Genomic DNA, 26,293 nt, shown 5'->3' with positions numbered 1-26,293 from the left:
GGCAGAAACTCTCTGTATATATGTCAGTGACAAAACTTGCATTGGGTGCAAGATAATCTGGAAAAGCACATTAAGGCTCTGTAATGCTACCAATCGTCAGAAGTCAGAGAAAAAAAAAGCTAGAATTTTCCACAGAATTTGATTAAGCTTAGGACTTTTAGTCTACTAAATAAGAGGTCCAACAAGTGCTAGTAAGCAAAAAGTCATTCTTACTTTTTTTTATTTTTAGAGAGAGCCAGATTAATATGGCTGCTAGCAGACATAGTCTGGAAGGTAGATTTTTAGGGTGGGCTGCTGGTGCTATACAAACACAGAATACAGGTCTAGGCAAGTGGATATTCCGGTCTAATTATGAATTGTTGATATGTTTCACATTTTCACTACTGCCTCCATTTTTTCAGATATTGTATGTTGGAATAACTGACTCCACCACAGAACTTTAACCCCAAAGGGGGGCTCAGATGCTCAAATTTATGCATGTACTCAAGTCATTTATTGATTTGCCACCATACCTGCACCCGCTCCCTTCCTTCTTCCCTTCTTCTTTATAAACCATATTGGCCATTCATGGTCCTTCAGGCAAAATAATCGACATGTCAGAATTGTTAGGAAAAACGGAAATATGTCAATAAAGATTTTTGATCTTTTTACGTATTAATTTTTTAGTTAAAAATAAAATGATTGACTACTAAATTAAACTAACAGTAGGTGCGGGAGTTGTTTATATCTGAAATGCCAGGAAAAAAACCCTATTTTATTATATGCAAACTTTCAGATTCTAGAACATACTAACATACTGGCTCAGAGGTCAAAAGTGCCTCCCAAGAAAGGAGCGAAATTAGAAGGAAACTTGCGCTAGTCAGTTAACATAGTAGATCTGTAACCAATGCACATAAAGGATGTGGCTGACACTGATGCGCGGTTCCTTTGATTCCCCAGCTCGAAAGTCCTCAGCTTACAGCCAGGTCAGCCTCCATGCAAATCCTAGGCAAGATTCAGCCTTATGCCTCTACATCTGTAATGAGACTCCATAACATTTCTGTCACAGTATTAAATATTAAATACAGACATCCAAAGTAAATGTCTAACTTCACAGAGTACACTGGTGAACGTATACTGAATCTTAGCTGCCTATCCTGCAGCCAGCATGGAGCTGAGAAATAAATGAGACCATCTGCAGTTTTATTGGGAAAATAAAGAGTTAACACTCCAGTGATGTTAAGTGTGATAAAAGGTATGTGTGTGTGTTCCTGTGCTGTGCTATATACATTTATGAGCTCTTTTTATAGCAGCATTCCCAGTAGCATTCCCAGGAGCAGTCCAGGTCCAATCAGGATTGGTATGCCATTGTGCTAGGTGTTGTTCTAATTCATGTGTAAATGTGGGGTGGTTGCTGCCCTGAGGATATTACAGTGAAATTACAAACAGTATAAAAAATAGTAGGAGGTATTGAGGAGAAGGAGGGCAGCTGCAGCAAGACACACTTGTCTTGTTAGTGTTGCTATACATACAGCTTGATTCTAAACGATGGGCATTTCATTTATTTATAACTCTGATCTCTTCAAAAAAATTAGCCTCATTGACTTTAATTTGTGTCTTAGTTATTTAAATAGAAATGTGGAAAGAATGAAATGAATCGTTCCTCAGATCCTTCTAACCTCAGATGCTGTCTCAAGCAGTGACCAACCCCCAGATGCCTCAAAGAAAGTTGTTAAGAGCCTCACAATGGGCAGACATGGGATAATCTCCTCTCTACATGGAGTCTCATCCTAATCTTTCGCTATTATGGATTAATTTAAGCTGTGAAGCATGAGGTTTAAAACTTATTTGTTGTTCCCCCTCCCCTGCCATCTACCTTGTTTAAAGTATGAAATATCCTCGCCAAGCGTCTGATCTGAGCTGCTCTCGGGGTAATCCCACCTGCTCCTTGGTGTGCGGGCAAAATGTGCTGCCTGAGGACGGCTGTGGTTGTTTGGCTTCCCCTGATTCTGGCCAGAAGACACTAGTAGATCCTTTTCTGTAGGGAAATGGGAGAAGGCAGAAGTACAGCGATCGGTTATGGCCTGCGCGTTTCCATGTCACTGTATGGGAAAGCTCTGATGCTGCAGCTGGATTTCTTCAGTTTCTTTTAACTTTTTTAGTGGCTAATTTGCAGTAAAGCACAATAGGAAATAACCATAAATAAATCTGGGAATCTTTGTATTAATTTCTTTTGCTATCTGTGTACATATGAGCAGCTTGCCATTTGCATATGTGAATCTTGTCATAACAATTTCAGGATGTGATTTGTTAATAATCAAGTTCTCAGAACAGCTCTAAATCAGTAATTGATGTAGGTCTGGATAAAGCAAGCCTTCCGCCTGCCTGTTTTGTGGAGCATTTTTGGCAAGTTTCAAGCTAGCGTGAAAACTAGCCATCAGAATAAAATTTAGGACAGCTGGGATGCTTTGCAGTGAAGACTTTTGGCTCCACAGTTCAAATAATCACAATAGCAGCTCAATTTAGCCTTTGGCTGGATAGGTTTGGCAGGGCACAATGAAAAATAATTATTTCATGGCCTGCTTATTTGTCCCTTAACAAATAAACTCTCCGACCTATGCAGGCTTATGTAAATATGCTGCCGTATGTGGGACTGCAGAACACTGTAATATCCCCATTTGCAAATATGTTTTATTTCACCCCTATGTTATAAACTTTTTTAAGAGTTCTTCCTGAGGACCAAAGAGAGGGATAGGAGGTATCAGATCCTGAACCCCTGACAGCCAGGCACAGAATCTAAAAAGCCGTCAAACACAAGCGTCTTTCTGAAAACATGTCCATTAGTATGCAGTGTTTTCACTGTTGTAATAATAAGAGCAATCATGATACGAACAAGTCCGTCTCTTCACAGCCTTCCCACGCGGGATGGAGAATGACAGCTTCTAAAGCATTTGGATATTTGCCTGAATGTACGCTGCTTAGCTAACCACGTTTAAACTTTCTCCCCAATCTTACAGCTTCCCGGATCTCTTTTTCAATTGTTTTGGTGACAGCTCAAAATGCGAGACTTGAGATGCGGGAGATAAAAGCTTAGCAAAATGCTTTTTGTGTATGTATTTGAGGGGGAAGTTTTATTATACTTGATGATGGAGAGATGTGTCTTTCACACATGACTTTCTGTTCCTATGATTTTAATATTTGCACTTTTTGTTGAACTGGCAGCAGCCAATCCATAACATTGTGTTTCTATTTCCAACTCTGGAGGGGGAAAAACGCACAGAAGAATACAGATTGATGTGTTTTTCTTTGAATACCGCCATTTTTGTTCTCAGACAGTGAAGGAAACCTTTTTCCCAATGATCTGAAAGGTCTCCTTAGAAGATCTATATATACGCACTCAGGCATGCGCGCATGCATGCACACACGCACGTGCACACACAAACACACACACATTTCTCACCAAGATGAGGATGATCTGTTTTTAATAGTGGCACTTCTTCTCAAAGTGTCATTTAAAAAAAATCAGCAGTCGTGTCATGCTTCGGGATGAATTTCTAAATGTAAATGAGATTCTCTCAGTAATTTATTTACATTTGTTTTCAGCACAACAAATGAGACATCACGTAGCTTCATAATTTCCCATGACCGAGTCACCAGCATGAGGTGTGTAATTTACCCTGATTTAAGATGCTTATCTAGAGGTTCTTGCAACAATACCTGGTGGGTTTTTTTATAGTACTTTTTGCTGGCTTTTAACCCATCCACTTCACTTCCTTCTCTGTTTTTCAGTTGAAAAAGAATAATAAATGTGTCTGCTCCTTGAGACCTTTTTGCAGTAGAACTGAGAGAGGGATGGCTTTGTTAGCTTGTTTTGTATATAATGTATTTTCTCTGCCCTTTCCCTCTCGTTCTGGCAAAATTCGTAGGAGGCTTCTGGTAGCCAGAGTGAACATACCTTGATTTATAATCTGATGATGCAGGAAGGAAAAGTTGATTGTGGACATGTCTGATGGAAAAATGATTCTTCAGACGTGAAGCATGAATTGGAAGTGTCCCGCTGTTGCTGGTTGTCCCCTTTTCTCAGCTAAAATGCTACGTCTTAGTCTCTGCTCTTGGCTGTGCTGCTGACTTAGAGAATCTTTGATCTGCAGTTGGCTGAAGTGATACTTTCATTGAGAGTGGATGTGAACCTAAATTTCGAAATAGTGTCAACATAGTCATGTACCACAGAAATCATTACTTTTAAGCTCATAGTTGGAACATTTAGATGTCTAACTACTTGCTTGAGTATTTCAGGTAGGTAGATGATTAAAAGTGCAATGTACCATGCATACAATTTTGTACCTCTTATCTTGCAGGCTCAGTTAAGGCTTGGCTAAAAATCGGGGCAATAGTATTCGTTATTTTACAGGGTAACAGTGCAGGAGAGCTGTGAGACTGAGGTGAAAGATACGCTAGTTCAGAAAGTGTATAAAATGCTACATTATATAATTACGCTGTGGCAGTAGTTTGCGATGTTAGTGTGCAAAAATATCACACTTCTTTACGGAGGTAAGCATGTGAAGCATGTTAAACATATGTGGTTGCTCTTTTTCTCATGGAGAGAAAACGTGAAATTTCTTTGTGTTCATTCCCAAAGCAAAAATCAATGTCTTCCTTTAAAATGAATGAGCGATTTCCGAAAGAATAGATTTGGACTGTTTTTTTTAATGTGCATTGCACGTACTAGGACCCAGTTCAGATTCAGCTTTTGGTCTGCTAGTGATTTCCTTATCATTGCAGGAGTCTAGCACCAAATTATGCTGATGGCCATTCTCAACCAAATTATTTACAGAACTGCAGTTAAATTATATAAATCTTCCAGACAAGCAGAGCTCTGGGCAAATTATTTCATCCAAGTTATCTTTCATAGTATACTTAAAAGCAAAAGCTTACGGAAGCAACTTGAACGTTATTTTGGTGTGTGTTTATGGATATGGGGAAACAGCCCCCTTTCTAGAAATAGCTGTTCTCTACTTGAGGAAAAAAAAAGAAATTGTGGTATGAAAATAACAGATGTCTGTGTTGTCCTCAGCTTGAAGCAAAAGCTTCACATTATAGAAGTGCCTTAATAGGGCCAGCAGTAAGATGACAGTTTCTGCACACTATGGTCTCATTCAAGATCTTGGAACACGGGTTTTTTTTTCTGTAGACTTATGGCTGCATACCTCTGTGCACTTGTAAAATCAAATACTTAGCAGTTGCACATCGATGCAAGCATATCAGCTGGCTTTACTAGTTGTCTTTCGCATCCCGGCCCCTTGGTGCAGGGATGTTGGCTGCTTTCACAAGGAGTGCGGTGGAAGTACATTTGCATATCTGAAAGCAATATAGCCTTTTACCATATTACCCCAATCTAGCGAGACTGAGCTGCTGTATGCTTGACAAATGTATAAAAAGAATAGAAATCCTAAACCAACCCTAACTCCCTTTTATGGCTGGCATCCTTTCAAACTCTGTTCCAACATTTAGAAATATAGTCAGTGTAGAACATCTATATTTGGGTTTATGTGTAATGATCATACCTACTGATCCACACAGAAAAGCATTGGCATAGATCACTATTTAAGGACTCTTGATGCAGTGCTTATGTTTAGCTGAGTGTTTTTTATCACCACTTTTTTTTAGTCTTTTTTAAAGTATATTTTTAGTATTTTTTAATATTTCACTTTAACATGTTTACACTGTGAAACAAGAATGCCTTTCCAGCCTCTGCACGGTTGTGCGCTTTTGGTTTAACGAATATAAAAATTCAGGTTTTAAACTGGTTCCCAGGCATAATTTCTTTTGGGAAAACAGGTGCTTAAAACCTGTTTTCCAGGCATCTGTCTAGCTATGTCTTTAGGGTAAAACTCAGCCATGTGTAGATGGAGTAGCTGGAACATACAGACTTGAATGGGACCTCTGCCCTGAGGGCCCAGATGTTGAAAACCTTATATATGTGAACAAGGACAACAGGCTCAAAAATACAGGAGAGCTAAAGGTCTTTGCAGATTTAACATCAAACTGAACCTGCTCTAGTGGTCAACACTTTGGTAAATTCCATCCAGTCTCGGGCCATGTTTGTTATATGAGGACTGCACAGATCATTGGGGAAGACCTGAGGAGCCCGCTCAGCAGCCCATCTGGGGGGCTTCAATTCATGTACATGAGAGGTGGGATTTAGAAAAAACAAGGACTGGAAAGGCATAAGTTTTGAGCTTTTACATCACTGCACTTTGTGAAGCAAGCTTCTCACAGCACAACCTACTGCAACATGGAGACTTAACAATAGCTGAAAGAGGAGGAATTCCTCCTCTTCCCTCTTCGGTGCGCTGCTGTGTTTCACTATGTTGTTTTAGGAATTTTTGATTGTCAGAATGTGAGTGTGAATGTATGTGAATGTTAGATTTCCTTCACTTATGACCCTTAGCAGATGCAAATCTGTTTAAGAGCCCCCTTAGCTTATGAATGCTCTCACACATAGAAAGATGTTTACAGCTGGCTCTGTCACTCTGTCAACCCAAAATGGAGAAGACATATTCTTTTAGCTCTCAGGGTCCCTAATTCAATAACAGTGGTGCCAAGATGGCTGCTGCTGCACAGATAGTGGGAATTAAGTTTCTAAAAAACCTAAGAAGTTCCAAATTATGTGTCTCACAAGTTCTTTACTCCTCCAGTTCTAATCCATATCTCGCTTATTGCTAGAGTCAACAGCCTAATAGTAACAAAATATAAAACCTTTCATCATCTATTGATTTTCAGTCTTTAAAAAATGACAATAAGCTATTTTTTGTCCAATTTCTCAATAAATAGGAACATGTATTGGTTTTTCAGTTTTATTGTATTGCATGAGAATGTATTTTATTGCATATAGTGAGTAATGTAGCATCAGGATACATGTTTATGTTCAGCAAGTAACTTTTGAAACTGCATAGCTCAACTGAGATGGGTAAACAAATTTGTAATACTAGCTTAATTTAGATTACAATGCAGAATAATCAGACTTGAGTCCATTTCTCTGTCCTATTGTGATCGTCTAACTAATAGGGGAGAATTGCCATAAAAAGAAAAGAAAAAAGAAAAGAAAAGAAAAGAGAATAAACTACAGTAGAAGTTCAATAAAGTTAAACATCTACTTTTTTTCCCTGTCTGAGGAAGAAGGAGAAATTCTGTAGCCAAGTAAGCACCACAATATCTGTTTTTTTTTCCTGGAAATCTCACACAGGTTGGACAAGTCGTGATATTCTGCCTGTGTGATACCATGTGTCCAGTGAGTTGGCAGGAACATCCCCTTTCTCAGTGACCCTTCTGTAACTTTCTCCTTTTAAAAAAAATTGGGTGAAGCACTGACAAACAGCCTGGAATATGATTTAGCCAGGGTGGACCTCGGGATGTGGAATCCCAGGCTGCCTCCCAGCTTCAGGGGAAGCGGAGGATCACCTGGTGGGTCTCCTCCTTTCCAGAACCTGCTGCCAGGAGAGACTTAGGATGAACAGTTGCCTCACATTTACTCTTGTGATGAGAAATGGCAATTTCATGATATTTTTCTGCCCTTTGCAGAGGCAGTTTAAGCTTTTTATTTTTTTAAAAATAAGCAGCAGTTAGTTCTTCATGTGAAATTGAACCTCATAGCCAAAGACAGTAAGGTCTCAGTTGTTTCCATACCACCATCAGAAAATTTGGCGTGGAAGTGCCACTGCTAAGGTAAAAAAGAGAACAACTGCTTTTTCTATCTAAATGGTCATTCTGACAGCCTTCTCAGAAAATTTCACCTAGGCCGTGAAACATTTTCTTGTACGCTATGAATATAGAGACAGTTCTGGCTTATGTTTTATAAACCTTGCGCTGTAAGAGTTGTATTGATGAGAGAAAGTTTAGTAAAGAAACATTTGGTCAAAAGGCTTCATCTTCTGTGTGTTGGATGTGCTTTTGAAAGGCATGGGCTCTTTCTCACAGGCCGCTGGGGATCTCACTATCATCTCAGTGCCTCACAGGATCTGAGGCACAAGATGTTAATAGATATTCAGTGACCAAAGCAATTCACATTCCTTTTTATATACAGAGGAGATGTGGAGCAGGTAAAATTGGGAAGCAGAATCAAGCCTGAAATTTTCTAACTTTATGATTTGTGTGTGTGATTTTCTCATGATCTTTAATTAAATTCTGTTTGGGGAGGGCGGAGGGTGCTTAATCTGGTGAACCAACTAGTGGAAAAACGAACTCTGTGTTATGGCAGGAGTCTAGATGACAGCACACAGAAAACGCGAATTTTGACATTCGTATGAAAGTGAGCTAAGCAAGACTGTTAGAAGAGAGCCAAAATGACTGCAGCAAGAGGAATACAAGTGGTTTAAGGAAGCAATAGTTTCTCTCTTTATTGAAATACCACAGTCGACCTCCAAGGTGGTGGTGATAACAATGTAGATTTTTGTAGAGCAGCGCAGAGTGAGGTGGCTGTGGCAAAGGGAAAGGGTGACTGGATGCAGCTTCATGAGAAGCTAGGTTTAGGAGAGGATTGCCCTTCCTTCTTTGAACATACAACACAGTGGGGTATATTTCATCACACTGAATGGAAAGATGCTATATTCAGGACTGCTGTTTGCTGGGCCTGATAATCAATTTCCAAAGGGTGTTTGAGGCTGGATATATACTGTAGAGATACTTGCAGTCAGTTAGAAGAGGTGTGACCGAATGTGAAGCTGAGTTCTGTGTATATAGAGTGCTGCTGTCTGTGATTCCGCCTGAAGTTGTATATTTAATAAATCAATCTGCCATAGTAAATAATTTGTTGGAGCTGAATTGTAAAATGACCCTCATATGCAAACAGCATACAAGACACAAAGTCATGTGCTAACATTTTTCATCTCTCTCTAGATAGGATAGCCTTTAAAAAACTGTTCCCTCTTCCGTTAAAAAAAACAACCAACCAACCAACCAAACCAAACCAAACCAAACCAAACCAAACCAAAAACAAAAACAAAACTCTCTTCCATTCCAAGTTGAGCTTTACCTTGCGATTAAGTAAATCTTGTCTGCAGCCTTGAAACTTCTAGTATTTCCAGGAGTGTTTGCGTGAACAAAGCTACTGGTTCCAACATCGGCCAGAATGAGATGGAAGAAAAAATATCTTGGGAATGCTCCCATGCCTATTCCAACACGTTCAAGCCAATGAAGTGCATGGACACTTTTGTTAGAATAAACGGTCTTTCCCATGTTCTTTAATTCTGATGTCCTTCTCTTCACTTTGATGCTTAGCTGGGTCACAGCAAACTACTGTGCTCTCCATCACCAGAGGGTGCTGAATTTCTGTACAGAAGTGAATTGCTTCTGCTATACAGCTTGACTTAGCATCACTGTAGGCAAGTAAGATGTAATTATTTATTGGAATAAAGGATCAGAGGATGATTTAAAAACAGAATTCCCATGGCTTTTTAGAGTGTTAGGTTTGAAAAGCAATAGAGAATCTGACCTTAAGGTATCCTGACCTTAAGGTATCCTAATAAAGCCTTGAGTACAGATCTTACCTTGTCTGCCCACTCAATTTCTTGTCCTATGCTCATTAGTGTACTATTTGAATGTCAGTAGCAAGTTTTTGTCTTGACAGATAGCATATTCCAGAGGACATAAGTTCTTCTCTGGAAAGAAGACGAGGGCAACTGTAATGAATGCCAATGTAACACCTTTGGGTGGCGTAGAATGACATGAGGGCATCTCTGCTGCTCTCCAGTGGCACTAACCCCTGGACTGAATAATTTTGGAGCCAACAGAGTAGGTAGTATGTCTTATACCTCTCTGCACCAGCTGTGACTGGTGTGGTTCCCTGGGGTGATATCAAAGATGAAGTGAACTCTTGCGTACTCCTATATGTCTATTATGGCCAAATCATCACTCAACACCGATGCTGTTATCACTCTCTGGGCAGTCTACCTCTACCCCCAGGAACAAGTGTTATAGTGAGTTTTAATTTGGATTCCATTTTTAAAACTAACTTTTATGTGAACCCTCAAAAAAAAAGCTAAATTGAAAAAGCAATAAAATAAGTGAAAGGTGAATGGGAGGTGTAGAACAATTGGGGATCTTTTTCTCTTTGGTAGATGCTAGGGAGAAAGAGGAAAATATTACGGATCCTCTCCTCTTGTTCATTGTTTTTTTGACTCAGCCCATTACACACATGCAGTCCCAACACCTTCAATCATTTCAATATCAGCTCTGTCACTCCGAGGTCAGACTTCTCTCCCATGCCTTTTAGCACCGCGCTCACTCTGGGCATTCCCTCCGGGCATTCTCTACACTTATTACTTCTTACCACTCTCAGCTGGAGAAAGCACATTGCACTAGCACATCGAAGCCCAACATCACACTTAAGCCACACAAAGGCCACTTGAGATCACTTACATTTTTCATTATCCTTCCAGAGTAGCTGTTCAAAAGGTACAGTGGCTTTTCTAGCTGTTTGAACTCATTTGGAAGGCTGTCATTTTGGATTACTAGTCCATCAATGGCCTATAATTGCTATGCCAAAACATTGCACAAACGTAAATAACCAATTGCACAATTTAGATTGCTTTCTCCTCTGCACCCCACTCATCATATTCCTCATCCACACACAATGGTAGCATCTGGCATTGACAAAGGCCATATTTGTCACATTGCAACATTTATTTTGTACTGAAAGCATCTTTTGTAAATCTCTTTGTTACTTAAGGATCGTGTCAGCTTGTTCAGTAAACCTGAAAATGGTATTTAGAAGGCCGTGCAGTGGACATCCTTTTTTCAAATGTTTAATGAAAGCGTGATACAGTGGTACTTCAGGATATAAATGCAGAAACACGCAGTGGTACTCCAGGATATAAATGCAGAAACACTCAGAGCTCAGAAAAGGGGTTTGATATAGATCAGCAAAGGACCTTCCCTTTTCTTAAGACCGTTAAAGTAAGTAATACGGTGTTCTGCTACTTTTTAAAATCTGAAGCAAATAATGCAGGACAGCTTTTGTACACAGTGGATATTTCAAGGTCACCAGTGCTGTTAGCTTGACATAAGATGCATAATCAATTCATCTTGATGATCTGCACCAAAACCAAGCAAAACAAGATGCAAGAGGTGGCAGAGAAAAGGCCTAGAATAGCTGTGAAGCAAAACATCAGAAATTGTCTGATACCCTTATTGCCAGCCTTAGGCAGAAAGTTTTGTGCTTGAGGGCATGGAGGGTGTCTTTGCCACTCATGTAAAGGCAGCTGCCTCTTTCAAGTAGTATGGGAGCATATTGGATTGAAAGCATGAGGAGATTTGCAGCACTATAATTCTTCCTGGGAAAAGGAAATGATGTAAGTTTCTACTTGTGGAATCTAAATTTAAAGAAATAAAGCACAAACAGAAAATTGATTTCTGAATGACAGTGAATTATTTTCATTAAAGGATATGTAGTTCTGTGTCAAGGGAAAAAAACACCTCAGTGTACTATATGTGCTACTTTCTGAAGCATTACTTAATGTACCAGTCATTGCTGGGAACATGGAGTCCTTTTAATGCTAGTCAGGTAATATGTCATTTTCTCTGTAGAAACTCTGTGCAGCAGCGACATGAGTTATATACTGATGTAGTTATCAGAAGATCATGTGGTAGCACTAATGTGAGTCACTACAGTGGAGTTTGCCCCATTTGAAATTTTTACATAATTAAATATAAGTGAGTCATTGTCCAAATTCTGCCAAAGTGCAGATGTCTTTAATTTAACATATGCAATTCAGCTTGCATATGCCTTCCATACAGTGAGCATCTTTTCCTTTCATACACAACTTTCAGTTAAACCCCAGTCTAAGAGCCATTTCCTGTCACCATTCAAAATGCAAAATTCCCATTGAAATCTGTGGTAGCTCTGGTAAAAATAGCTGGAACACTGAGACCTTAAATAGACCTCTGTGCTTCGTTTTATGTTTTGCTGGTAATTCTTTAAATACACACAGCTGATGAAAACAAATATATTTTTGTTTCTGCACCAACAAAGGATATGGCCTACATGTTCCAATGACATACATTCGGTTGCCTCCTAAAACACCTGTGTCTGTATCCAAACAATTAAAGAACAGAGGGGGGATAAAAAAAGGTAAGGTAAATTTCTTTAAAGGAAAGCAAGCTGCAGGTGCTCACCTAAATACTAAACTAAGGATTTTTTTAATGATAGATTTTTTAAGATGGTGGATGGCTTAGTACTCACGGTTAGTTAGAAAAGGTTGTTTCATCTGAGATTAAAACCGTCCCACGTGCAGTTAGCTGTATCGTCTGCATTTCTGAAGATTTCACAAGTCATTTGGTTTCTGAGGTCTCTTGATGATGTACATTCACCCTCTGAGTCATTTGGCTGAAGAGGCGGCAGCTTTTCTTTCTTTCATATTTTTTCCTCCCCCTCCCCTTTTGTTCTCAGCTGCAAATCTAATTGTTCTTCATCTACTGCTAAAATGTAACAAAAATATGATTAACCATCACATTCAGAAGTAGCTAGTAGTTTTTCTGAGCCAAGAAGGCACAGCAGGCAAGAACAGGCATATATGAAAACGTTGGAAAAGTGTATGATTAACTCATGGGAGATAGTGGAAATGACTAAGCCTGCTCTTGTAATTTCTGAGTCATTGAGTAGATGCTATTTTTTCTTATTTATTAATGTCTCCTTTAATAGGTTCATTAAATATTGTTTACTGCTATAAATTCTTTCCTATAGAAGGAGTAGTTTGATTTCAGTTTTACCTACAAGTTGGTCTGGATGTACCAAATGTTTGATGAACTTTCACCAGTTTTCAGACTCATCACCAGTCCTATTGATAGGCAAGTTTTATATGCATTACTGATTGCCTGCAAATGTTTAGCACAAACTGTAAGGTAGATGAGTAGTTATTTCTTTGAGAGATTTGGCCTCTCTCTACAACCTCTATACTAGTAGCTATATAGGTAGGATTGTGCTCTTGAAAAGTAACTTTTGAGTTGTATGTCCACAGTTTCTTTCTAGCCTTTAAAATGATATGTTACCTTTCTCTGGAGCTCAAAATAGGGGCCTATGTTACAGGAGAAACCCATATATTGTATAAAAAAGGCAGTTCTTGTCTTACCGAAAAATTACAACTGAATGCAATAGGAGAGTGCGTAAGCTAGCCCATTCAAAAGGTAACCACCCAAGGGGGTATATGTTTCAAATACCCTGTGAGAATCCTGAGAGCTGGCATAGTAATTTATTTGTGACTGAGATGAGAAGTACATTCCCACTTCCTAACGTAGTCACTCTCCCCACACTGCTCAGTTAATACTGCCAAGAAATGAAGAAGGAAAAGGAAGTTCCCCCTCCTTCATCTTCACCTGCTACAAAAAAGGGATTAGGCAGGTAAGCAGTCTTGCTTACCATGTAAAATAAATAGCCACGCTCAGGAGCGCACGGTTTTTGACAACCACAGTACCTACTGGCTGTTTCTGTTCTATTTAAGCGTTCTGCCTCGTTTATGATCTCTGAGCTTGTTCTCGTTAACTTTTTTTTATGGTAAAATCTTTGTTACAAAGGCTAAAGTTGCGTGGATATGTCTGCATAGCAGAGCACTGTGTCCTAAATGATGTAACTCAGGTTCTGGGAGCAGAATAATTGCAGTAGAGTGAAGCTTCTTTTAGGATAGTTACTCTTTGTTAGAACCAGGGTATAAAAGGCTGTGCAGAGCACAGCAATAATGCAGTTACACAGTTTCCAGTATACATGTACCCCTGCACAGCACTGCTGATCTGAGTAGGCATACCCATGAGGATGGTCAAGCAGTGATTTCATCGTCTTAGGCCTGTGTCAGGACTGTGATGCGAAATGTGTGGGATTCGTTCTAAATAAAACAGTGGCACTAGTCTTCCATACTAAATCAGCAGTTTTCTGACATCATTAAGAACCATTTTTGAAAAGGAGAGTTGTGCTTCTGTAAATGGTGTTGTTGCGTGTTCTTCTGCCCTGTCGCCACCTGGCACTTGCCCATCCAGGAATGAACTCTACTTTAGCTGCATTCACTTGCAGATGTTGGGATTTCCATTTCAAAGCACAAACAATTCTAATATTAAAAAGGCTATTTCCCCAGTGGGAACGTGGGTTGCATGAGCTTCTTGACTTTTCTTTTTCATCTTTTGATCGTATGTGATAGCACCTTTAGATCTCTCTATCACTTTTTTTGTCAGCATCACAGTGGACAAAATGTCAGGCGAAGTTAAAGTAGACATGTTTCCTTGGAGAGATAAAGGTTCTCTTCTGTGGTCCATTATGTGGTTTAATCTGCTTCCATTTTCTGTTGGGGTTTAGTCTGCTATGGCATTTCATTGCTTAACTTAAATTGCATATCTATTGCATAAATAAGGGCTAGTCTTGGCCACTCTTTTTCTATAGAGTCTGTGTGCCTTTCTGAGACACAGAGCTCAAAAACATCTGACACTTAACGTTGGATTCGGCTGTTTTTCACTAATAACTTTTACCAGTGAGCCTTAAAAGCATTGATATTTTCAGGCTTTATAGCTGAGGAGAACTGAAATGCCCTTGAACCATCCACTAGCCAAAGGCATGATGTCACCAGACTCAGTGGGTAAATTCCCATGTGCTGTTGTATGTGATACTCTTTCCGTTCTCTCTGGGATGTCAGACTAGTACCAGATCCTTAGTCCCCTACACAGTACACAAACATTAGGCTGGTAGCACTCTCAGGTGCTGCCGTGATTTGCTGTTGCCCTCAAAAGGTCTGCTCATATGTTGTATATTTAGGATAATCCTTTGTTTAATTTTTTTTAACATTTTGAAAGGAAAATAGGGGTCTTATTCAGGTCTTTCCATTTTTGCATGATAGTACAGTTGAACAACGTGTACATGTGTTAATTAAACATCCCTTCTTATCACTGTTTTGGTAAGTGTCCTGTAAATTTAATCACTACGACACCTCTGTACACATTACAATCCTTTTAAAGATCTAGAGAAAAATCCTGGTGGATTATTCAAAGCACTAAATCACACAGAATTACAGTAGTTATTAGAGGCATTAAAACCTGTGATAAGAAGCTTTATCATGCATTTTTGGGGAGGCTTAGTCCTTATCACAGATGACTGTAAATAGAAGTGAAGAGTAAAAAAACTTGATAGCAGTTTATTTTACAGTACATCAATAATCAAGTATTGTAATTACAGTATAATTACATGATAATTATTGCTTAGTGAGGTAACTACAGTATATTAGAGCTTTCTTGTTTTTCCATGATCAAAACCTCCTGCAAGACCTGAACAAATAAGGGACCTTATCGTCCTCTCCTTTGCTGTAGGATTACACGCACACACTTACACACGCACACATATATACATTATATATATATTATATATATACTGACTTCAGAGGAGTTGGGCCTGTTTACATTGGCTTACATGGAGGAGGAACATGCAGTATGACGTACTAAAGTAGATATGATATATTCCACATTACATTCATCTAGACTCAGGACTATAAAAGAAGAGAATTAGATTTCAGCTGTTGTTGTATTTAGCTATCTAATTTATTTTTTTCTTCTTTTTGGCGCTGGAAAAGTTGTGGTGTTCTTAATCACTTAGATAAACCTCTCAGTTACAGACCTACTCAGTGTGTGGGTGTTTATATTATATCTACAGATTATTTATCTCTGTACATCTGCATCTGAATGTAGATTAGATTAAGGCTTTGATAATTGTGCTTGGGTTGTGTGTGCATGCCTGTGTTTACATATTTCCGGTAGTAACCCTGAAGTGTTTTGTCATTTTTGGGTGTAGGCTGAGTGAAGATACTCAATTAAGTATGACTTTTTCTAATTTAATGCTGTTTACAATGTTAAAGGTTCCAGTTAATTAAGAATAGTTGTGAAGCTGGCAGGAGAAATGTTCAAGTTGAAATTAAGAGCTTTTCTTGATAGCAAGTGCTGAACATAAAAATATAAAATATAGCTTGTGAGGAGTATGAAGTAACTGCTGCTCCTCTCAGCTTTGGTAGCACCTGGGTTAGAATTCTGTGCACAGATTTGGGCAGTGCGCCCCAGGTAAGATATAGAGAGTTTTGAGAAGGTCCAAAGAAAAAATGTTGAGAGTGATAAGAAAGCGACAAAATATGATCTGTCATGAAATATTGACAGAACTTGGGGGTGATCAGCCTGAAAAGAGATGTCTGAGGAAGAACATGAAAGTAGACTGAGAATGCCAAAGACTGATGAAAAAGAAAGTAAGTAATTTATTCTCCATGTGCGTGGTGAGAAATGGGAGAGTATGGGAAGTGAAACTGAACCAAAGACAATTCAGATAAGATACTGGGAATGACCTTCTACGGTGGATTTAATGAAACACCAAAAAAGCCAACTGGAGAAGTTGTGGCATCTCTTTTGTTGGAGATTTTCAGAATGAGCTAGACAACATCTATCAGGAATGGCATAGGTGCAAAGATGGCCCTGCCTTGAGGCACAGAGAATGCTAAAAGAATCTTAAAAACACTCTTAGCTCCATTTTCTAGGACTTAGTGTGTGACAACGTATTTAAGAAGCATGTCTGTGGAAGGTAGTGCATGCCCTATTTGAATACTAGTAGGTCAGAAGGAAAACAGATGGTGTGCTCATCTGAAATAAAAATTCTATGTAAGGAAAGGCCTTGTAAAGAATCAGCATCCACATAGGTTTGGTAAACTATTCAAATTCTTCAGTTTCCATCAAGACTTGAGGGCAGATGCTACACTGATTGAAGCTAGTGGCAAAACTGCCACTGGCAGCGGTGGAGCCAGCATTAATTTATCCTAGGGAATCCCTGTGTTTTACTCATCTTTGCGAACTCTTAACTGTACAAGGAAGGAATAGTTTATACTGTCTAATACAGAATTATATGCTGAGAATAATTGCATTTCCAAAAGTAGTAACCCTGGTTGCTAACTTCAACTATGTAACTACCCTGGTGTTCCAGGATCTAAAGTCTAGTAGCAAATGTGAATGTAAACTTGCCATGTTCTTATTTCCTTTTCTCAATCTTTTGACTGAGTTAAATGTCAGGAAATATACTTACTGTGCATTGATTAGGGGACTGTATGTTTTATTTTCAGATGAAATAACAGCTCTTTTTCTCTTTCGTCTGTGAAGCTAAGGCCCATTAATATCGCAATATAACTTGTATAATGCAGACCTGATTTTCTGGAGACCTGGCTTCCTGATTTTCTCTAGAAGAAATCTTGTTTTATTTCTATAGTAGTTGACATTTCTAGTAAACACTGTGGGTAAATGATCTAGTTGGAGAACATTTTGTTTGCTGCAGCAAAAGTTCTTCCTGCAAAAGGTGATTTTTTTCTTTTACGCTGGTACGATTCAGTAAAGAGAGGTAATTTTTGTTTTTCTTTGTTTTTTTGGACGTAAGACTCATGAGAAAGTACTGTATTTCCAAGTTTCTAACTGTACTACAAGATGACCGTGCTCTTAGGCATGGGGAAAGTATGTTGCATTAAGTAATACTCCTAAAACTGCATATGCTTTTCCTCTTACAAATGCTTCAAGCTCAGGTTTTTGAAATTTTAACTGCCTACTTAGGTGCAGGTGAAGCTCATGGCCCCTGTTTCATTGTTAAATGGTGTGCTAAATGCCGGACTGATGAGTAACATGGAAGCACTGTGCCTCCAGGACAGAAAGTTTCAAATCTTGAGGATTAATTTGAAGGTTGTTGGTGCTTTTATAAGTATTTAACAGGAAACATGAACAGAAAGATGCTGAGCTTGCTGCTTATAGCTGAGGCCACTTTCATGCATCCACTGAGTGTATTTACAGTGCTCATTATACTGTTGTGGGGTTTAGTTTCCATTTCAGAGAGAAAGGGTCTCCAGTGATTACCTGAACACAGTGAAAGAGGGACTTTCTAAATTTCTTTTTAGTCTCATGGTATTTTCAATGATAGTGTTTTTTAAGGATATGATTTTCTCAAAATTGGTTTTATTTTAGAAAACATTTTTTTATGGAGGCACATTAGAGAGGAAAGGTTAGGATTATTTAAGGGAGGGGAATTAATTGTGTCACTTCTATAGGCATTAGGCAAATTGCCTCACTTGGAGTTAAGAGGCAGTCTGGGAGTATTTAAGTGTAGGGTGCCTGCAATGCACTTTATGATAGTCTTAGCTTACGACCTTATATCATTTTATTTCTCTATTAAATCCAGACATTGCACACTGAGACTGGTATTGCGCATGGTGTGGTAGTTAGCACCTCATGTTCAGAGGACTATGTGGTATGTCGTGATAAAACAGTGAAGGAAATTTGTAGTGCTCAGGAAGTTTGTATGATAATCCAAGAAATAAAAGGTGATGCTTGACATGTATTGGGATGGAAAATACAAAAGTGAGATGGAAGATGGAAAAATGTCTAACTCGGAATATCTTCTATGTGTTTTACACATAAGCTTATACACTGAACAGCACATACCATGATAAAGATGGATATCTTAAAAATAATTATTGTCCATATCCAGAAATACTAGGCCAAGTCCTTGGCCTGAGAAGTAATAAAGATCTTACAGTTTAGTCCAGTAATGGCACTTAGCATTTATGCATTAATTTGGCATTTTACAGAGGAGTGTTCAGATTTCCAGAAAAAGACTGTTTTCTGCCCCAGCATGGAAGGGGGTACGTTCAGTGACTCGAGACACCCTCCTGCCTTGAGGAGAGAGGAGAAGGACTAATAAAAGATAATATTTTGGGGTGCTATTTAACATAAAACGGGTTCTCACAGGAGAAACGAGAGGATGCCTTCTGATGCTAGCGGTACTGAGTTGCTTTCTGGATGGGGGCCAATTCCGATCCTGCTGATACGTGCTAGATTTAGTCTGACACTATGGCCTGGATAGAGCTGCTCAGGGACTTAGGCAGAGGTAGTTTATAGCTCCTAGATAAGTTTTAGTGCAAGTTACATATCACATGGTCCAGTCCTGTGCAGACAGACAACCTGGGCTGTGAGCAGAGATCCAGCTCTAAAGTTCTGGCATTCTTTCAAGTTAAAATTTGAAACATTTATGGAGTTTAGACATTTTCAGAGTTAGGTAGCAGCTGAATGCTAAAGATTACTGTTTTACACCAAGTGCATAAATTCTTCTGAAGTCCAACTTTTAGGTATGGAGATGCTTCTTTTGACTCCAGCCAAATCCCACATCTAACAGGATGGATTCAGGTGCAGGTGCTTTTGAATGAGAACAAAGTCATCATCAGTATTTTATTCTAAAATAAGCATGTAATTTTGACTCTGTTAAGAACAGATAACAACTTTGTAGAGCCAACTGTTTTTCATAGTAAACATTTGGTACGTTCCAGTGGCATTCAGGGCTTACATTGTCATTATATGGAAGAACAGTATACTGGCTTTTTTTCCTCCGTAGTTCTCCTTCACAAGGATTTTAGATCTCACTTAAGTGATGTAAAATGAGGCCCAAGATGACACAGAGGTCTAGATCACGGAGGTCTTGCATATTTTAGGCTACTTGGTGCAGTGAGATCCACTAGTTTTGGAAAGGTGTTACTGTCCCAATTATCTGAAATGGATGTTGAGTTGCCTTCTCAGTGATAAGCCTTTAATTGTCAAAGTTGCTTATAAGCTGTGCGATCAAAGGAGATGGAGGAGCGTGTTGTGAAAAGCTGCAAAGTCCAAAGCAAGTAACAACTGATTTTTTACAACACACAGGAATGAGCTGGCTGGTGTGTCCAAGCACATTCATTAAATCAATAAAAGGCAAAGGCCAAGGAAACTGGCAAAGCCCACAGCAGCGTCCAAAGGCAGCCAGGCCTTACTGAGGACCAGCCAAGCCAGAGGAGTCCAGCAGAGCCCCCGAGCAGCCTATTTCCTCCCCATGAGGCAGCTAAGCCCGAGGAGTTAGAGAGAACATAATTGTTTCTAAAACACCTGTGCACCCTCTTGTAAGTAGTGTCTCCTGTATATTTTTGGAGGAAGCTTGAAAGAGAACTGCGACCTTTTTGGTTAAGTTAGCCCAGAACGGGACGCTGCCTGAGGTGTGGGTATGCAAAATGTGGTTCAGCAGTACAAGGGAGAACCTAGAAAACAGAATTTCTGCCTCAGTTGCATCTAGTATTTGGCTGCTAACGTGTGTAATGTTTCACTTCCCTTGAGTTTGGTATTTTTATAATTTGCCATTGCTTTTGAACTGGGCATATGTCACAGTGAGACACTGAGATCTTCTGCTGAGGAAATACTGCTCCAATCTACTGAACACTTCTGCAGATGAAGCAGTGTTAACTACTACTTCTCTAATTAGCATTTTTCCTGATGTTTTCTGGGATGTTAAATAAATAAAAACACCAAAGCATTTCCCAAAAGGGTTGGAAAGGCAATTTTAGAAATGCTGTTCACAGCAGAATCTTTGGAAAAAACAGAGTATTCATTTATAGGAGAATTACGTTTCCATTCCTGAATTCTTTCTATAAAGTTTATTTTTAAAGAGAGTTCCTGTTGTCTACTATATCCAGATTTGATTTTAGGATTCTCATAACTCTGTGAGAGACTTATAGCTGTATTTCACTAGTTGTTTCATCCCTGTATTTCATTTCCCCATCTGTAAAGCAGAAATAACAGTTAACTCCTGTTGTAGAGTGCTCTGAGTTTATTAATAAAAGTACTGTTGAAGACTTGGGTTTATAATATTTACAACCTAGAAGCCTCACTCCTGAACACTGAAATGATGATTGTGGATTTCTGGTGATTTTTTTTTTTTTTGATCCCATTTGTGCAGTGGAAATGGTGGGAATTGGACAGAGATCTTTAGTTTACGTTGGATATAATTACCATAGAAGGTAATACCTTTAACTATCAGCTCTGAAACTAAATTTAAGCTGTGGACTTGAGAAGTGAGTGACACTGTGTAGCCAGTATTGAATCTCAAAGCATCAGTCAAACTTTTTAAATTGTTCTTGCTGCTCTCAATACATGAAACATATTTCAGATGCTCTTTGAGATGCAGTAACAGTAGAGTAGGCATAATAGGTCAGGTTTCCAGGAGTAGCGTCCCTTTCACAGGACAACTTACGCGTAGTAGTTGGTGCCTGCAGTTTGGCACAACTGCAAACCCAATCTCTGTATTTTCCCTGGAGCTACATGGATGACTGTGCAGAGCAGTTGCTGGCAGCACAGATACCACGATCTGTGTCCACTTCGTGGCTGCTGAATTACAAGCACGCATTTTCTGTGTGCAAACTGTAGCTGGAAGAACAATAGACATGGGCTCAGCACAGCCTGCGACGTGTGCAAGTAAAGATCAGAAAAGGAACACCTATTGGCATGGCTGAAATGTCCCTAGGTGTGATTAAAAATGTATATCTTCATTTGTTTGTCCTCCTTCCACCAAGTCATAGTAAAAGAAATACACGTGCTTAGGCATCCAGAGTTTCAGCCAGGAAGGTCAGCTTCCTGAAATGAGATAGAAAAATAAATTAGTTAAGAGTGATGACTAAGAAAAAAGGAACTGTAAAACAAAAAAGCTGAGAGTGAGACCTCAACGTAAGAAATCTTTTTGCAGCTCAAGGTTCAACAAGCAGTAAGTTTTTCAGTAAAGTAATCGCAGCAGAGAACACCATCTAAATACGCAGAGAGATTAAAGCAGGTTTCATTTTCTTTTTTTCAGCACTAGCTGCTCTGTGGTCCTCGCAGATTTTTTTGCTATGATGACTTCTTACAAGTATTGTTTACACAAAAATCACATTATTCGCCTAACGGTGACGTAGTATATGATGTAAAGACGCCTGCTCAGGGCCTGTTCCTCAGAGATGCAGAGCACACAGGACTGACTCGGTGATTTCCTGGGACGCTGTGGCTGATCTGCAGCTCTCAGTGCCAGGCTTTTGGAGCCCAGTCGCGTCCGTGTGGAAGTCGCTGGAGTTCTGTCACTGGAAGGGAGATCTGGTACGCAAGGGGAAAGGACCTAATGTGAGAAATGTTGCTCAGGGTAAATTTTCATTTTCTTTAAGAAAAGCATGGCATACTGTCTTTTCTGAAAAAAACTACAGTTCTCTGAATTACATTCAGGAGGCAGTCTGGCAGGATGAAGAGTATAGGAACAAATTAACCATTTCTGTGTATTCAGAAGCAGTGTGAATAATTTCCCAGGCAGTGCCTGAAAAATGTATGTGTATTTTCATGGCTAATATGCTTTCTGGTGACGAAAATACAAACGCAAGTCTTAAAAGCTATTCAGGCAGAATCTGGAGAGAAGCGGTGCAAGAAAAATGATATTGGCATAAAACGTTGCCAAGTCAAGTGACATTAAAATATCTTCAAGGAAGAGCTCATACAGTACAGACAGAGAAGAGGGAGCAGTTGAAAGAATTCAGAGCTCCAGAGGACAGGCAGCGGCGTGCGCAGCTAAATGCACGCTTGCCGCGAACAATGAATGTTACACAGAGTAAGACATCAGTGAAGGACTTTGCGCAGCGAGATAATGAAAGCACTGGCAGAGTGAAATCACATACAGAAAACGCAAATCTTATTATCTTAAGGGACACAATCATGCTTTATTAAAGGAGTATTATAAGGAAACAAACACGATTTAAAAAATTACTTCTCACAGAAAAGGGAAGCTAGCAGAAATATTTTCGTGGTATAAAAACATTCCAGTGTTGTGTTTGCAGCCTACGTGGAAGAGGGAAAGAAAGTGAAACTAAGTAGGAGCGACTCAGTCTGGTTTAGCTGTATAGCCTAAGAGAAATGAGAAATTAAAAAAAATTAATGAAAAATATAGTAGATAACTTTGTAATTGTTTACTTTAGCACAGAAAATATTTGTGTTTGTCTGTGGATGCATCCTTTTTTGGGGGTGTTTAACCTGCATTATTTCTAGTGGTAGTAGTTTTATCCATATCCAGAAGAGAATACAGTTCAGAGAGAGACCCTCTCTTATACACACAGTTGGAGATTTTGGCAGATCTAGCCATAAAGCCAGCACAACACAATGTATACCATAGTTCTGCATTTTGGTTCTAACAGGTAATTAGCTGCTGATCCTGAACAAAGTTGCCTTATTCATTCTTGTGCCAAACACAGATAGCATTAAACCTGGGCCATGCATTAAGCTCTTGGGCTAAGGGGTACCTCTTTGCTGCTTAAATGACTTTTCTCTCTGCCGATGGCTTTGTTCTGGCTCTCTGCTCCACAGCAGTTATCCCAGTGATTTGAGTAAATTTGTTTCCTTCCAATGACTTTGAAGTGTCTGGATTTGTGTATGGAAATGCACTGTGCATCCTATCCCATAGGCCGGTAATGGCAAAAATAGAGTGCAGGGAATGGGATGTCAGCTGGGACAGTATGTTGAGGAAGAATTTACAAGATGAATGGCATGTTCCTCATGCCAGGCAGAGAGGAAAAGTTCGCTTAATGCTGAGTTCGGCTGACGCTCGTCTGGGAGACTGTGGAGTGAGGGAGGACGTACCCAGGGGCACACGGCGTGGCAGCACAGGCTCAGGATAGCCTCAGAGACGCAGATTTCACTAGCAGCTTTTGAAAACTACAGTCATCTACCAGGTAACCCATTCATGAGTATTGTGGTTTACCACAGGATTGGTATAGACTGAATGGTCCTGGTTTTCGATTGGTGTAGATATAATGTCGTTGGCTATAGGAAATTTACTTTTGATATAGAATGACGTAAGTGAAGATATATGAGAGCCAACATATAAAATGGGTATAAGTTGGATCACATTTGGGTCTCATGTCTTGTCTCAGTGCCCAGGGACTTCTTAGGCCATAACACCCATTAGCAACACAGGAAGATAGGTGTGTAATTCTCTGTTGGGGGAAAATACTTTCTTCAGTGTCCATGTGCCAGCTGCATTGACTCAGAACACTGTAAGGAGCTCCATTAAGTTCTATTGGGTCCATAATCTGCACATTAAGAAAAATTTACATGATAGATGGAGCTGTTAAAGTCTAATTGGGTAATCAAAAATTAGTTAACGTGCCAAAATATGTATTTAGCTGATAAACTATAATGGTTCCAAAGGGTTCTAATATTAATAGAAGGCACGCTTGCACATTAAGGAGTTGAGAGTAAGATACTCCTCTTCTAACACACATTTGAAATAAAGATCTCAAAGCACTTGACAGATATTAAATCACTTATTGATTTGATTTTTCCAAAATATGTCCATCTGAGGCTCTGGGGGAATATATGTTAACGATAACGTCAAATTTGCACGTAAATAATAAATTATAACTTTTCCCCACTTCCAAAGTCTAGCAAGTGTAATAAACACTCCTGCCCTCAAACCCAGTTAAAATCTCTCTAGGCTGGGTCTTCTTTAATTGAGCCATATTATGTCCCTGTGATATACTGTATCCACTTAAGTGGTAAACAAGCTGAAACCCAGTGAAATTAACCGATTTGGAAAAAGGTTATATGTAAAGTCAGTGGCAGAGTCAGTGAAAGAACACAGCATTGCTGATTACTTGTCCTTTACCCTGAAGAGCAAACAATGCGCCATTTTTGTATTCACAGAGCCAGAATGGAATTTTGGCATTCTAAAAAGAGCTTCCTTACCTACTCTTTCAAAATTCGTTCTTTGTGAAACGGAAGGAATTAATAATAATTTGTAAATGGCTCCTCTGTTTAATAGTTTCAAAATGTCCATATGTATTATTCATAGCATGCCACTCCCACATTATAATAACACACGGTTCTGTGTTTGTACAGCACCTGGTGTAATGGCGGCCTCTTCCGCCATTACATTAAAAATGGAGACTTTTGTAGGCGCTTCCTATGGTAGCTTTATTTTAAGAGGGAAGAAAGTTATCCTTGTTTTATGAAACATATGGAGGCACAAAGGTAAAACCTGTCGGAGAACTAGAGCTGGATTCCAGTCTCAGGTGTTGCTTTGCTGCTTTAGCTACAAGACCACAGCGCACAGGCGTTCCTAAACTTGTACCTGTTAAAAATAATTGATGCTTTGGTTCGTGTATAAAGTGTCTTTATTTCTTTAAGGGACTTGCGATGACAACAAATATCCTGAGTGTATTGGACCTACAGTGCTCTAAAAAGGCTTCTGCATATCTAGAAATCCCAGATAAATGGCCAAAGTCCCTTTTTTTGACTAGGCAAAATTTTGAGGAAGGAAAGAGAACATCTCCAGGAAAACTCAGATGTAGGTTAACTTAATCCTATTTCCATACCATGTAAATATTTAAAGACAAAATGCCACAGCCACATTGTTGAATTTCCTACTATGGATGACTGTCACACTTTTAATGATAGTTAGATAGTTTTGTATTTTATTTATGCGGTGTCATTTGTTTGCTTGGGAATATGAATTGAACGCTTTCCTTGCCTCTGAATTTGAAAATGTATTTTTTCCGATATCATTAGTTGACGGATGTTAGACAACAGCATGTTTTCTCTTCCACATAAATAAATAAGCTGAGTGCCATGATTGTTTGCTATCTAATATGCATAGATCCAAATGTATATTGAAATGCTATTTGCAATAGATGAGTCAGTGCTAGACTTTCTGACATCTCCCTAGAAAGAGAGAGAGGAAAAAAAAAAAAAACTAGAGAAGGAAAACCAGAAAGAGTCACTTTGCTTTTGGGGAAAGCTCTGGTCTGAGAAAGGAAGAAAAAAAAAGATGGGGAATAATGAATTCATCAAGCTGAAAATGCACAGGCCAATGGAGCGCTTAGATTTCAATGCAAGGCAAATGGAAAGAGAGCCCCCATTACTGTTGAGATACATCGACACGGCTCCACTAATCGCTCGGTCATGCTTGGTGGACAGTAAGTCATCACAGGCCATGACATGGTGAGAACAGGTGCCAGGGTTTGTTGTAAGAAAAAATTGTTTATTTAACATCCACAACCGAGATTATCCCCCTCCTTTACCTTGCATCCCTGTGCCCAAATCCATCCATCTTTGTAGGGAAGCAGCGTGTCAGGCAGCACTTCCAGACTCCCTCTGCAGAGCAGAAATGGGGAGCTAATAAAAAGAAGAGGACCCTTTCGGTGGGCTGGAGGTTGCAGCAGAGGCGGTAACCAGGCTAGTCCTGGACCTTGGCGTGTGCTAGTAACAAGAGGCAGCTCTTTTGTGGTCTCTGTGGCAGGAAGTGGTAGGTTCAGTTGTGTCTCTGCACCCGGAGGAGGAAGGGGAGGAGGGTGGCAAGCATTTACTAATTTTAGCACAGATAGGCTGAGAACTGCGTGAAAATCAGCAGCCTCATACTTTTAAGGCCCGAGCGGAGTTAAACTGCTGGATGCTTGTCCTTTGCTTCCCTCCGTTGTTG

At 39.4% G+C, this 26,293-nt stretch overlaps 1 protein-coding gene and 1 long non-coding RNA gene across 15 annotated transcripts in view; one reads left to right on the top strand and one right to left on the bottom strand.

Annotated features, from left to right (window-relative positions):
- Positions 1–26,293, top strand: part of ESRRG (estrogen related receptor gamma) — a 413,394-nt gene that overhangs the window by 58,998 nt on the left and 328,103 nt on the right. The window contains exon 2 of one of the 14 annotated variants that reach the window (XM_068939846.1): positions 3,583–3,642. The exons of 10 other annotated variants lie outside the window; for them this stretch is intronic. In XM_068939846.1, coding sequence (XP_068795947.1) covers positions 3,638–3,642 — 5 coding nt within the window. In that variant the 5' untranslated portion in view covers positions 3,583–3,637. Of the gene's footprint in view, positions 1–3,582; positions 3,643–21,822; positions 21,977–26,293 lie in introns of those variants that run through there. 3 more of the 14 variants (XM_068939855.1, XM_068939850.1, XM_068939847.1) reach the window with 3 other exon arrangements.
- LOC138066593 (uncharacterized) lies at positions 3,932–12,330 on the bottom strand. Its single transcript, XR_011139906.1, has 3 exons — positions 12,218–12,330; positions 9,011–9,353; positions 3,932–4,169 (listed from the first exon to the last, which is right to left on the bottom strand). It is a non-coding gene; the product is annotated as an uncharacterized lncRNA (long non-coding RNA).

Source organism: Struthio camelus, chromosome 3, assembly GCF_040807025.1.
Source record: "Struthio camelus isolate bStrCam1 chromosome 3, bStrCam1.hap1, whole genome shotgun sequence".
NCBI classification, from domain to species: domain Eukaryota; kingdom Metazoa; phylum Chordata; class Aves; order Struthioniformes; family Struthionidae; genus Struthio; species Struthio camelus.
The sequence above is the reverse complement of the archived record's forward strand: the minus strand, read 5'-3'. Positions and strand labels throughout refer to the sequence as shown.